This window comes from Choloepus didactylus, chromosome 17, assembly GCF_015220235.1.
Source record: "Choloepus didactylus isolate mChoDid1 chromosome 17, mChoDid1.pri, whole genome shotgun sequence".
Classification (NCBI taxonomy): Eukaryota; Metazoa; Chordata; class Mammalia; order Pilosa; family Megalonychidae; genus Choloepus; species Choloepus didactylus.
The window spans coordinates 37,194,941-37,209,700 of NC_051323.1; the positions used below are offsets into that span (position 1 = coordinate 37,194,941).

The following is a 14,760-nucleotide window of genomic DNA, read 5'->3' on the forward strand; positions in this document are numbered from 1 at the left end:
GGAATCAAATCTCTATGGAATTTAGGTTGCACTGAACACATTTAAATGACTGATATGATATTATGTGTTTTGCAACAATTTAAATTTATGATGAAAAATTTTAGATGTTAACTGAAAATGTGAAAGTATGTATATAATTTTACAAAATTCAAAATTTTTTATGGCATATGTAAGCAAAGATGTTTGAAGAAAGCATTGTCCTAGGGTCGAGCTAGCAAAATAGCACAAGGATTTGGGGGGATAGTGGAAGCAAAAACGGTGGTAAGAATGTAGTGAAATAGCAAAGCAATGAGCAGCAGTAGCCTATCTATCAGAGAAGTACGTGAAGTATGAAAAATCTACAGACAATCAGTGTGACAGCCATAGAACATCAACTGAGAAAGCTAGACGGAGAATCACAGTTAAAATACCGACTGCAGATAAGTGTGCACGGGAAAGAATAGCCAGCCTGAAGGGTGAGTACCGAGAGGAGGGGACCACCTTAGCCCGGTGATGAGGCTGATGACAAGCTTGGCGCAGTCAGAGGAAGCTGCATGAGGTCCTGGGGCAGGCCACCCACCCGTGTATGAACTGGAGCTTCAAGCTGTCCTCGGGAGCCTTTTCTCGTTTGAGGAACGGCACTGCCTGGTTTTTCTCTTTACTCTGTTGCTTGAGCTGAGGTAGATCTTCTTTGTAAACCTTAAAGAACAAAAAAATTTAGAGACTCCTGGCCTCAGATTTCAAAAACATCAATATCTTGGCATTCTTAGAAAATCTTTCATTGCTTCAATACAAGTTTTTGAGAACATAAGGCATGGGATCAAATTTTATTTTCTTTTAATGAACAGAACTAACATAAAATATCTTTTAAGTCATTGGGATTTAAAATAATTTTCTTCTTTTTAAAATTTGCCATTATGTTTCTTAGGTAATTTATATCCAGGAAACACGACATTAAGTTGCTGGTAAATAAGAAAGGAACTTATTTAAATTATCAATAAAAATGTAAATAAAATATTTTGTTATATTTATTCTAAGGCAAGAAATATTTTGATGATTCCGATGGTTGCAAAATATGGACCTCATGAATCATGGTGAGTTTTCCAGAATAGCTCTTTGAAATTATCTTCCTTTCATGGACTCACATGTCTTGATGGAAGCTTGCTTTAACCTAGGACCTAAAATACAATGCTGACTGAGAAGATATTTTCTACGATTTAATTTAAACATACATAAAAATCAATCTGTTGTCCACCATATATTTATATCCTGCTATCAGGAGATGCCCATTTAATATACTGAAATATAATTTATTAGTAATTTTTAATCTTCATGAAGGAAAGTTTTTATTTGATCAAATATATTATTTAAAAAAATAATCACAAAACATTATTGTACTAAGGTCCTTGTTTAGAATTTGACCAAAATCTTAAAAAAAAGAAAAAAGTGTCCGATAGCTCATCATTCTGTTTGTCTATTACAGACACAAAAACTAAGCTTTGAAACTGGAGATAATTACTCATCTGAATTCATCATGCTCATCAGTTGTTTACTTGAGAGCACTTTACTCTACCCTAAGCATTTTTACTGTTATTTGAACAAGTCTCATAACCCCTGGGACCCTCATTCCCATCTAAGAACAAGTACCCAAGAAAGGGTCACAATCCCTGCTCAAGAATAATGTTGTGAATGTAAATCAAATAATATATGTGAAAGTTTTGGAAGTTAAGTCATCATGGAGAATATAAAAATTCCTTTATTAATACGATTTTACTAAATAAAAACTTTCCAATTAAAGAAACTTGCTTCCACCCCCCCACCCCCCAAAATTTTACGTTTGTTTTGCTTAGATTTTATTTCTCCTTGATGTTAGGGTATAAAATAATTACATCAGTGTATAAATGATATTTACAAATTAATAATTTCCTTTCAATTTATTGTCTTTAGTAGTTGTATTGCATCATGTATCGTATTAACAAACAGTCAAACTAATTTAACCACGAAGTTGACTCAAATCATCAGTAGGACTGCTTTTGTACTAAAACCATTTTCTAAATATTGAATTGAGTAATAATTATGGGCTGAAAAAACCGCAATCATCTGAAGAGCAGTAAGTTCAGCTTCTATACAGAGACAAAGGCAAGCAGTGCATAGGGCCTGTGCTCAGGGGAGAAAGCTAGACCTGCATTCTTTTTCTAATACTGCAGGCTGTGTGGATGTGGGCAAGTTATTTAACCTCTCAGGGTTACTGTGGGCTGGACAGACGGTGTGTCCATCGGGGACCTGGACTGTAAACACACACAATGCACAGCAGCTGCCAGAGGCCGACACGGTATGTCTGCATGGGCAAGCTGAGGGTGGATGTGTCTGAAATCTGAAATCCTATTCACTCAATGCCCATGTACAGAATCTGCTCCACATACCTAGGTTAAGTGACAAGGAAGAAAACAGAAGCCCTTGGTTATTGCAATAATTAGGAAACATGTCAATTCCTCTGAACGATTGCTCTCTTTCTCTCACACTCACTATATAATGCTAAAATGAAACACCCGCTTTTAAAAAAATTGAACCCAATTTGGATATAATTGCCCAACGTGGCTACTAGAGATGATTTCTGACTGGAGAGATAATGCACATTGTGTTGTTAAGAGAGAAACCAGGTAACAGCTCACATGCAAACTACCATGCCTTCAAGCTATCTGACCTGCAAAAAAAAAAAAAAAAAAAGCAGAGGCTTTAACAACCTGCTAAGAAAATGAAAAATCTTGTAGCTTACTTACACGAAATTACTGCAAAAAAAGTCAGAAGTTATAGGTGCTAGGGAGGCAGAAAACCCCCAAAACATCACAGGTTCAATTTTGAAACCCTGCTATTACCTTCAATTTTCAAAAGTATAATCAGGAAAATGCCTTATTTTTAACCTGTATTTAAAGGCAAAAACAAGGAAATTTTCCTTATTTTTGTATTCTGACTAAGTAGCAGCCATTTTTAGTGTAATATCCAAATCTAATGAGATATTCAGGTTGCTGGGTTATGAACCATTAGCACTGCTCCCCCCTTACTGACCTGGCGATCATAATTGATCTGAGTTTCTTGCTCAATATCAGAGTCCAACTCTGGCACGTCGGACAAATCTGAATCAGATTCTTCACTGTACGAATCAGTGCCACCTTCTGCAGAAATACAAACCATAAGAAATAAGAAAAAAATCTGTGACTGAATAGCATTTCATGGTAAAAATATTATTTAAAATATTTCTTCTTTCTATCCCAAAGTAAATAAAAAATAAACTGCTTTGTGTTTTTCATTTAATACTGACTTGTAAAACATCTTTCTCTTTTTCTTTCAACTTTTGTTTAAGTGCAGCCCACTCTCAACCCCATTCAGGTACATTAACAAACGATGACAACCCCCCGGCCCACCCCCAGCCCCACATTGGACTGGACTCATTTCCAGATTTCAATTAGATAACAGATCCCTAGATTTTAAATCTTGCTTTGAAAAATGTGAAAAGGGCAAGTTTTACCAAAGAGAAAGTTGGGACAAAAGGAAATCCAATTATTTACCACAGTAAAGATCCTCTTTAGCCCTTTACCATGCCCACCAAATGCCAGTAACTGCCATGGTCAAAATCTCTGCAGAAACTGCCCCACTAAAAACATTTACTCAAGCAGTTCTTCATCTTATCACTTGATCATTTCTGCAGACATCATAATGGATACACATATAAAAGATTATACATCTGTTGAATAAGAACATGGCCCCAGTTGTGGACTATTCTTTGAACTCCATTCTGGAGGCAACTTCCATTCCAAAGGTTTCCCTGTCAAGCTGCAGCCTGGCCAGCAGGCTCCCTGTCCCCTGCAGTTGTCCTAAGGAAGCTGAAACACACACTTTCAGGGTATCTTCAAAGGTTATCTCTTTCTCTTGCACTCACTATATAGTGCTAAAATGAAACATCCTGCTTTTAAAAAAAATTGTACCCTATTTGGATATAATTCTCTTCATTTAGGTTCTACCTTTGATTTGCCTTTGGTATAAACCAAACCCTTTTGAAGGACATTATCCAACTGACCCATATTAGTCTCAAAAGGTTTTTTCTTTTCATTTTTCAAAAATTCCTTCCCCTTCCACCCCCTACCCCCATGCTGTCTGTGGTGGCTTGGAGTTATGTATCCCCCAAAAAACATGTTCTTAATCTTAAGTCATTCTTGTGGGTGTGAACCCATGATAAATAAGACCTTTGGATGAGTTCACTTCAGTTGAGGTGTGGCCCAACTGAATCAGGATGTGTCTTATTTCTACTGAAATCCTATTTCTGAAGGCCTTATATAGAGAAGGACCCAGAAAGAGAAGCCACAGGGAGCAACCAGAAGGCACTGCCACGTGACAGAAAAGCCAGGAACCGCAAAGATTGTTGGCCAGTGAGAAGATACAGACCCTGGGAGGAAACGTGCCTTTTAGCCTCTGAACCTGAGCCAATAAATTCCTATTATTAAGCCAACCCATTATACGATATTTGTTTTAGCAGTTAAGAAAATAAACATTGCCTTTTTATCTGAATGAATTTTTCAAAATTGTTTTAATTCCTTACCTCCAGAATAGATGCTAGAGCATTATTTGAAATTTTTATTGAAAAATAAATGGATGTTGAAAAATTGTTATCGGTTTTACCCTGAGGCGCGGTTTCTAGCATGCCGTTAGTGACCCCTTCTGGAATAAATCTCCACTGGAAAACTGAGTGGTCAGCCCCTCCTGTGCTCACTACCCACTGAAAGTCGTGGGACCAGCGAACATTTGTGACGTGTGCAGAATGGCCCACATATTTCCTAAATTTGGCTCCTGAAAAGATATTTTTGAGGAGAAAATTAGTTATGCCAAAAAACAGCATTCATTCTATTCCATTTCTATTCATGTTGAGGAATAAAATATTTATATTAGAAAGCAATTTTCAGTCTTACATATCATAGTAAATAAGGCAAATGTTCCAAAAGATACCTCAATTATTCCAGTATGGAGTAAGCCAAAAATGAGTCTTAAAATCTAAGCACTACGGATAAATATCACATCTGAACCTGTTCCAAATAACACCTACTGCTTCACTGATTCTGAAAATAAATGCTGTAGAATGAACATCTTACACATTAATATTTAAATACAAGACAGAACAGGCAGTCTTTACAACAGGCAAACAGAAAATTCTGCAGAAAAAAATGTCAAATTATTGTTTGGGGTCAGGGAAAGGTAGAATTGGGAGGATGAATTTGTTTCTCTCTCTCTTAAAGTGACTGCTTTATTCAGTAACCACCCTCCCCCAGGGAATGAATGCAAAAGGAGAAGCTTTTGAAGCTACATTTGGGGTCAGGTGGCCAGCATATGCTTGGTACACAGCAGAGTACAGGGAGTCACTTAAACAGGGTCCGTCTCATGCAGGCCTCGTACTCCAATGTACGGGAGGTTAAGGGGGGCCCACAAAGCACGCCGTCCCCCCTTCAAAGGCCCATGTGTGCTGTACAGTTTCTCTAAATGAAATCTCTTTAATGGGAGGGAGCGGGGGATCTTTCAACTATTACATGTCTAAAATTCAAATACCCAGTAGAGAGGCAATGATTTCATTGACATGAGGTGAAAATGACTGTTACTCGTCTCTTTCCTGAGTGTGTGTTCTGACCAGGGAAAGGCCCTATTATATCAGGGCCTAAGAAAAGATTAAGGAAATCTTGCCATGGAGGAGGCAAGAAAGAGACCCTGGGTCTCAGAAAGAACCTTGACTATTTCAAAGAGTCAGCTAAATCAATCTTGGTAATCAGTTAGAAATGCTGGATGATGATAACTCAGTAACTGTGGAGTAGGGCATAACCCATCTACATTACTCTATAGATCTTATAATTTCAGGATATCCTTTGCTGCCCCCAGCCTTTATACCCTCCTCAGAGATATTTAATTTGTCTCTTGGTAACACTTTAAAAATACATCCACAAATTCTTTAATTCTTTTATATGAATTAAAACAAACTAAATATAGCAGAAGAAAGGTAAGTGACACCCAAGAGTAAGTCACAAAAGGCATTGTAGATTACTCCTTGCACTCTCCCTCTCTTTCCCTCCCTCTCTCTCATCTTTGACTCTGGAGAAACCAGCTACCATATTGTAAGGACTGTCAAGCAGCTTACTGAGAGGCTAACATGAAGAACTGAGGCCTCCTGCCAGGAGCCCTCTTGAAAGTGAATCTTCTGGTTCTCAGTCTAGACTTTAGATGACTGCAGCCCTAACTGACACCTCGGCTGCAATCTCATGAAAGACCTTGGCGCTAGAAGCACTTGGCTCAACTGCTCCTGAATCTATGACTCCCAAGATCTGTAGATAATAAATTAGTTGCTTTAAGGTGCTAAGCTTTAGGGATATTTGTTATGCAGCCATAGGTAACTAATACATCCTTAAGAGGCTGGAACTAGAAGCTGAAAAAGCATCAGAGTCATTACTATTTAAGCCTTCTATCCATGATCTCTTCTCCTGCCCTCACTCTCTCTCACTTACTCTGTTCTGGGCACACTGGCCTCTTTGCAGATTTGAAAACTGTCAAAATGAAATGAGGAATGCAAATTGATTTGGCTATGAAAAAATAATACCAACTGTAGACCATGTTCATTAACTGCGTAACATTTATATCTGTGCAACAGAATATTACATACACATAATCATAAATGTGTCAGATCAACTTGGTTGTGAATTTTATTTGATCACAATGGGAATTATGTTTTCTTAGTCTCCACATTGGCTCACAGTCATCAGCTCTGCTTAAATTTGCCTATTAAAAGGCTCAAAAATTGGGAAGAATATTTGTTAGTGGCATGCTGGCTTCTATGGAGACAAGCTCCACCAACTGTTATTATTCCCATCAGCAATTCTCACCTTGTTTTAAAAACTTGCCTACCAATAATTCTGGCACAAAAAGGCCACAAAAGCCTGACTATCTCTAAGAAAAATGGCAGGATGTATAAACCAGGTGTCATGAAAAGTAGAACAAGTCAATTTGCTCTGAGGACATGGATATTTTTATAGATTGCTCGAGCGGCTTTTATCTCACATTGTCCACTGTCACTTTGGCTCTTCATACCATTACTATTTTCTAGACCTCGGCCCCATGCTACAAGGTTTGGGGACACAGAAAATTCCAATTCTTACTGAGTGAACTTTATTTTCAAGTTATTGCACTCAAGACCAAGAGTATTGCTTCTGACTCCAATTATGTTTCCTCTGAATCCTGAACTCCCAGCTGCCTTCTTTCTGGTTGCCTAACTTAACTTCTGCAAGTACATTACTCAACCCAACAAGATATGCCCTATTACTCTAAAGACCCATTAGGGAGGGAGAAAAGTTTTGAATTTGGCACATTGAGGTAACTTTGTGCCTCAAGTATTTTAAACTGATGGCCATTTTGTCACATTTAAGTGATGGTGGTTTTGCTACGCATTTTATGTTCAATTTTATACCATAATTGTCACTGCTTCAAAACTGCCAGTTAACTGAAAATGACTTTTTGATTACATTTTCAATCCCTTCCCTTGCTTAATCTAAAAACCACTCAAGTGAAAGAGTTTTCCGGCAGCAGCATGTCCCTACTGATTATTTCCTAAGATCAGGTTTTCAAGGCTCAGAAAAGCCTATATATATAGGCTTTGCCTAAACTGCAAAGGAAGGAGAGGCTGGGGTCATCACACAGCTAGTTCAGTCAAATCCTTCAAAGCCTGTCACTGCCACATAATTCAAGTCACAGGATTTTAACAATAACACAAAACAAACAACAAAGTGTGAGGACAGGGAGGCTTGTTTTGAATCAAATTTCTCTCTCGAAAAATTTAACCAGTCATGTAAACCTCACTTGCAAAATTAATGCTATGACCAGGGGTCCGTAAACTGTTATTGTCACCAGAAAAGTCATTTTCAGATTTTAAACATGTCTGAAAGGATTCACATTGCTTTTCTATACACACACACAACTAGCTGTGAGCCTAAAAGAATTTTAGACTATTTTAATGTAAGATGACATGATAATTTAAATTATGAGTATTTATATAAGCATAAATAAAATTATATATGGTTTTTTTGAAATGTGAAACAGGAAACAGAGGCTTATGAATCACAAAGTGGTGAGTGATAACTCTATTAACACTTAAATTTTAAAAAGCATATATAGTTTAGGATGTCCAAAGTAGAAAAGATCAATAGCACATTTTATTTAAAATTTTTAAAGAGAAAATACGGATATACATGACAAAAGGAACACTCTGAAGGAACAGACAGCAAGAAAATAAGCCTTAATTACGTTGCACATATATTCTAGATTAAATAATCAATGAAATATCTTTTGGTATTACCTTTCTTGAGACAAGGAAACTTAAACAATTTAACCAGTCCAAAATCATCTCCAGACACCAGAACTGAACTGTTGTAATTTGCATCCACTGAGTTGATGTCAGTGACGTCAGTGTATTTTGGCCGAATTCCACTCACTTCGGGGCCATTCACACAGGTCCAGGAGGCCCAGGGAATCCCTCTGATTTCTTCTTTACTTGTTAGAGGCTTCCCAGCTGAAAATAATGAAAAATATTAATATAACAGCACATTTAAGCAAAAAGCCTACCCTAACTTACTTTATTCATTTTTCTTCTCTGAGAAGGGCCTAAAAGTTTAAGTTTTTAAAAACTTCTATATTAAAAAATAAAAACTTCCATAAACCAAGGAAATTACAGATTTTAATCTCTTTACCTACTTTGATTTTTTTCCCCTGCAGCATGGTTTAAAGAAAGCATATAGGGGGGCGGGGCAAGATGGCAGACTGGTGAGCTGTATGTTTTAGTTACTCCTCCAGGAAAGTAGGTAAAAAGCCAGGAACTGCGTGGACTGGACACCACAGAGCAATCTGTCTTTGGGCATACTTCATACAACACTCATGAAAACGTGGAACTGCTGAGATCAGCGAAATCTGTAAGTTTTTGCGGCCAGGGGACCAGCGCCCCTCCCTGCCAGGCTCAGTCCCGGGGGAGGAGGGGCTGTCAGCTCCAGGAAGGAGAAGGGAGAATTGCAGTGGCTGCTCTCATCGGAAACTCATTCTACTGATTCAAACTCCAACCATAGATAGACTGAGGCCAGACACCAGAGACTCTGAGAGCAGCCAGCCCAGCAGAGAGGAGACAGGCATAGAAAAAAAACAACACGAAAAACTCCAAAATAAAAGCAGAGGATTTTTGGAGTTCTGGTGAACACAGAAAGGGGAAGGGCGGAGATCAGGCCTTGAGGCGCATATGCAAATCCCGAAGCAAGGCTGATCTCTCTGCCCTGGGCACTTTTCCTTAATGGCCCTGGTTGCTTTGTCTATTAGCATTTCAATAACCCATTAGATCTCTGAGGAGGGCCGTTTTTTTTTTTTTTGTTTTTTTTTTTTTTTTTTTTTTTTTTTTTTTTTTAAATCCTTTTTGCTTTTTCTAAAACAATTACTCTAAGAAGCTCAATACAGAAAGCTTCAAAGAATTGAAATTTGGGCACGTCAAGTCAAGAGCAGAACTAAGAGAGCTCTGAGACAAAAGGCAATAATCCAGTGGCTGAGAAAATTCACTAAACAACACAACTTCCCAAGAAAAGGGGGGTGTCCGCTCACAGCCACCATCCTGGTGGACAGGAAACACTCCTGCCCATCGCCAGCCCCATAGCCCAGAGCTGCCCCAGACAACCCAGTGTGACGGAAGTGCTTCAAATAACAGGCACACACCACAAAACTGGGCGTGGACATTAGCCTTCCCTGCAACCTCAGCTGAATGTCCCAGAGCTGGGAAGGGGGAGCAGTGTGAATTAACAGAGCCCCATTCAGCCATCATTTGAGCAGACTGGGAGCCTCCCAACACAGCCCAGCAGCCCAGAACTGCCCTGGGGGGACGGCACTCACCTGCGACATAGCACAGTCATCCCTCAACAGAGGACCCGGGGTGCACAGCCTGGAAGAGGGGCACACTTGCAAGTCTCAGGAGCCATACGCCAATACCAAAGACTTGTGGGTCAGTGGCAGAGACAAACTGTGGCAGGACTGAACTGAAGGATTAGACTATTGCAGTAGCTTTAAAACTCTAGGATCATCAGGGAGATTTGATTGTTAGGGCCACCCCCCCTCCCCGACTGCCCAGAAACACGCCCCACATACAGGGCAGGCAACACCAACTACACACGCAAGCTTGGGACACCAATTGGGCCCCACAAGACTCACTCCCCCACTCACCAAAAAGGCTAAGCAGGGGAGATCTGGCTTGTGGAGAACAGGTGGCTCGTGGACGCCACCTGCTGGTTAGTTAGAGAAAGTGTACTCCACGAAGCTGTAGATCTGATAAATTAGAGATAAGGACTTCAACTGGTCTACAAACCCTAAAAGAACCCTATCAAGGTCAGCAAATGCCACGAGGCCAAAAACAACAGAAAATTATAAAGCATATGAAAAAACCAGACGATATGGATAACCCAAGCCCAAGCACCCAAATCAAAAGACCAGAAGAGACACACCTAGAGCAGCTACTCAAAGAACTAAAGATGAACAATGAGACCCTAGTATGGGATATGAAGGAAATCAAGAAGACCCTAGAAGAGCATAAAGAAGACATTGCAAGACTAAATAAAAAAATGGATGATCTTATGGAAATTAAAGAAACTGTTGACCAAATTAAAAAGATTCTGGACACTCATAGTACAAGACTAGAGGAAGTTGAACAACGAATCAGTGACCTGGAAGATGACAGAATGGAAAATGAAAACATAAAAGAAAGAATGGGGAAAAAAATTGAAAAACTCGAAATGGACCTCAGGGATATGATAGATAATATGAAACGTCCGAATATAAGACTCATTGGTGTCCCAGAAGGGGAAGAAAAGGGTAAAGGTCTAGGAAGAGTATTCAAAGAAATTGTTGGGGAAAACTTCCCAAATCTTCTAAACAACATAAATACACAAATCATAAATGCTCAGCGAACTCCAAATAGAATAAATCCAAAAAAACCCACTCCGAGACATATACTGATCACACTGTCAAACATAGAAGAGAAGGAGCAAGTTCTGAAAGCAGCAAGAGAAAAGCAATTCACCACATACAAAGGAAACAGCATAAGACTAAGTAGTGACTACTCAGCAGCCACCATGGAGGCGAGAAGGCAGTGGCACGATATATTTAAAATTCTGAGTGAGAGGAATTTCCAGCCAAGAATACTTTATCCAGCAAAGCTCTCCTTCAAATTTGAGGGAGAGCTTAAATTTTTCACAGACAAAGAAATGCTGAGAGAATTTGCTAACAAGAGACCTGCCCTACTGGAGATACTAAAGGGAGCCCTACAGACAGAGAAACAAAGACAGGACAGAGAGACTTGGAGAAAGGTTCAGTACTAAAGAGATTCGGTTTGGGTACAATAAAGGATATTAATAGAGAGAGGGAAAAATATGGCAAACATAATCCAAAGGATAAGATGGCCGATTCAAGAAATGCCTTCACGGTTTTAACGTTGAATGTAAATGGATTAAACTCCCCAATTAAAAGATATAGATTCGCAGAATGGATCAAAAAAAATGAACCATCAATATGTTGCATACAAGAGACTCATCTTAGACACAGGGACACAAAGAAACTGAAAGTGAAAGGATGGAAAAAAAATATTTCATGCAAGCTACAGCCAAAAGAAAGCAGGTGTAGCAATATTAATCTCAGATAAAATAGACTTCAAATGCAGGGATGTTTTGAGAGACAAAGAAGGCCACTACATACTAATATAAGGGGCAATTCAGCAAGAAGAAATAACAATCGTAAATGTCTATGCACCCAATCAAGGTGCCACAAAATACATGAGAGAAACATTGGCAAAACTAAAGGAAGCAATTGATGTTTCCACAATAATTGTGGGAGACTTCAACACATCACTCTCTCCTATAGATAGATCAACCAGACAGAAGACCAATAAGGAAACTGAAAACCTAAACAATCTGATAAATGAATTAGATTTAACAGACATCTACAGGACATTACATCCCAAATCACCAGGATACACATACTTTTCTAGTGCTCACGGAACTTTCTCCAGAATAGATCATATGCTGGGACATAAAACAAGCCTCAATAAATTTAAAAAGATTGAAATTATTCAAAGCACATTCTCTGACCACAATGGAATACAATTAGAAGTCAATAACCATCAGAGACTTAGAAAATTCACAAATACCTGGAGGTTAAACAACACACTCCTAAACAATCAGTGGGTTAAAGAAGAAATAGCAAGAGAAATTGCTAAATATATAGAGACGAATGAAAATGAGAACACAACATACCAAAACCTATGGGATGCAGCAAAAGCAGTGCTAAGGGGGAAATTTATAGCACTAAACGCATATATTAAAAAGGAAGAAAGAGCCAAAATCAAAGAACTAATGGATCAACTGAAGAAGCTAGAAAATGAACAGCAAACCAATCCTAAACCAAGTACAAGAAAAGAAATAACAAGGATTAAAGCAGAAATAAATGACATAGAGAACAAAAAAACAATAGAAAGGATAAATATCACCAAAAGTTGGTTCTTTGAGAAGATCAACAAGATTGACAAGCCCCTAGCTAGACTGACAAAATCAAAAAGAGAGAAGACCCATATAAACAAAATAATGAATGAAAAAGGTGACATAACTGCAGATCCTGAAGAAATTAAAAAAATTATAAGAGGATATTATGAACAACTGTATGGCAACAAACTGGATAATGTAGAAGAAATGGACAATTTCCTGGAAACATATGAACAACCTAGACTGACCAGAGAAGAAATAGAAGACCTCAACCAACCCATCACAAGCAAAGAGATCCAATCAGTCATCAAAAATCTTCCCACAAATAAATGCCCAGGGCCAGATGGCTTCACAGGGGAATTCTACCAAACTTTCCAGAAAGAACTGACACCAATCTTACTCAAACTCTTTCAAAACATTGAAAAAAATGGAACACTACCTAATTCATTTTATGAAGCTAACATCAATCTAATACCAAAACCAGGCAAAGATGCTACAAAAAAGGAAAACTACCGGCCAATCTCCCTAATGAATATAGATGCAAAAATCCTCAACAAAATACTTGCAAATCGAATCCAAAGACACATTAAAAAAATCATACACCATGACCAAGTGGGGTTCATTCCAGGCATGCAAGGATGGTTCAACATAAGAAAAACAATCAATGTATTACAACACATTAAAAACTCGAAAGGGAAAAATCAATTGATCATCTCAATAGATGCTGAAAAAGCATTTGACAAAATCCAACATCCGTTTTTGATAAAAACACTTCAAAAGGTAGGAATTGAAGGAAACTTCCTCAACATGATAAAGAGCATATATGAAAAACCCACAGCCAGCATAGTACTCAATGGTGAGAGACTGAAAGCCTTCCCTCTAAGATCAGGAACAAGACAAGGATGCCCGCTGTCACCACTGTTATTCAACATTGTGCTGGAAGTGCCAGCCAGGGCAATCCGGCAAGACAAAGAAATAAAAGGCATCCAAATTGGAAAAGAAGAAGTAAAACTGTCATTGTTTGCAGATGATATGATCTTATATCTAGAAAACCCTGAGAAATCAACGATACACCTACTAGAGCTAATAAACAAATTTAGCAAAGTAGCGGGATACAAGATTAATGCACATAAGTCAGTAATGTTTCTATATGCTAGAAATGAACAAACTGAAGAGACACTCAAGAAAAAGATACCATTTTCAATAGCAACTAAAAAAATCAAGTACCTAGGAATAAACTTAACCAAAGATGTAAAAGACCTATACAAAGAAAACTACATAACTCTACTAAAAGAAATAGAAGGGGACCTTAAAAGATGGAAAAATATTCCATGTTCATGGATAGGAAGGCTAAATGTCATTAAGATGTCAATTCTACCCAAACTCATCTACAGATTCAATGCAATCCCAATCAAAATTCCAACAACCTACTTTGCAGACTTGGAAAAGCTAGTTATCAAATTTATTTGGAAAGGGAAGATGCCTCGAATTGCTAAAGACACTTTAAAAAAGAAAAACGAAGTGGGAGGACTTACACTCCCTGACTTTGAAGCTTATTATAAAGCCACAGTTGCCAAAACAGCATGGTACTGGCACAAAGATAGACATATAGATCAATGGAATCGAATTGAGAATTCAGAGATAGACCCTCAGATCTATGGCCGACTGATCTTTGATAAGGCCCCCAAAGTCACCGAACTGAGCCATAATGGTCTTTTCAACAAATGGGGCTGGGAGATTTGGATATCCATATCCAAAAGAATGAAAGAGGACCCCTACCTCACCCCCTACACAAAAATTAACTCAAAATGGACCAAAGATCTCAATATAAAAGAAAGTACCATTAAACTCCTAGAAGATAATGTAGGAAAACATCTTCAAGACCTTGTATTAGGAGGCCACTTCCTAGACTTTACACCCAAAGCACAAGCAACCAAAGAGAAAATAGATAAATGGGAACTCCTCAAGCTTAGAAGTTTCTGCACCTCAAAGGAATTTCTCAAAAAGGTAAAGAGGCAGCCAACTCAATGGGAAAAAATTTTTGGAAACCATGTATCTGACAAAAGACTGATATCTTGCATATACAAAGAAATCCTACAACTCAATGACAATAGTACAGACAGCCCAAATATAAAATGGGCAAAAGATATGAAAAGACAGTTCTCTGAAGAGGAAATACAAATGGCCAAGAAACACATGAAAAAAT

At 38.3% G+C, this 14,760-nt stretch overlaps 1 protein-coding gene across 4 annotated transcripts in view; it reads right to left on the reverse strand.

Moving 5' to 3' along the window:
* EML6 (EMAP like 6) overlaps positions 1–14,760 on the reverse strand; it is a 333,322-nt gene that overhangs the window by 103,018 nt on the left and 215,544 nt on the right. For all 4 annotated transcript variants that reach the window (XM_037806998.1, XM_037806997.1, XM_037806996.1 and 1 more), the window contains 4 exons: positions 8,357–8,569; positions 4,654–4,821; positions 3,046–3,152; positions 560–678 (listed from right to left, as the gene is read on the reverse strand). In XM_037806998.1, the coding sequence (XP_037662926.1) occupies positions 560–678; positions 3,046–3,152; positions 4,654–4,821; positions 8,357–8,569 (607 nt within the window). The remainder of the gene's footprint in view (positions 1–559; positions 679–3,045; positions 3,153–4,653; positions 4,822–8,356; positions 8,570–14,760) is intronic.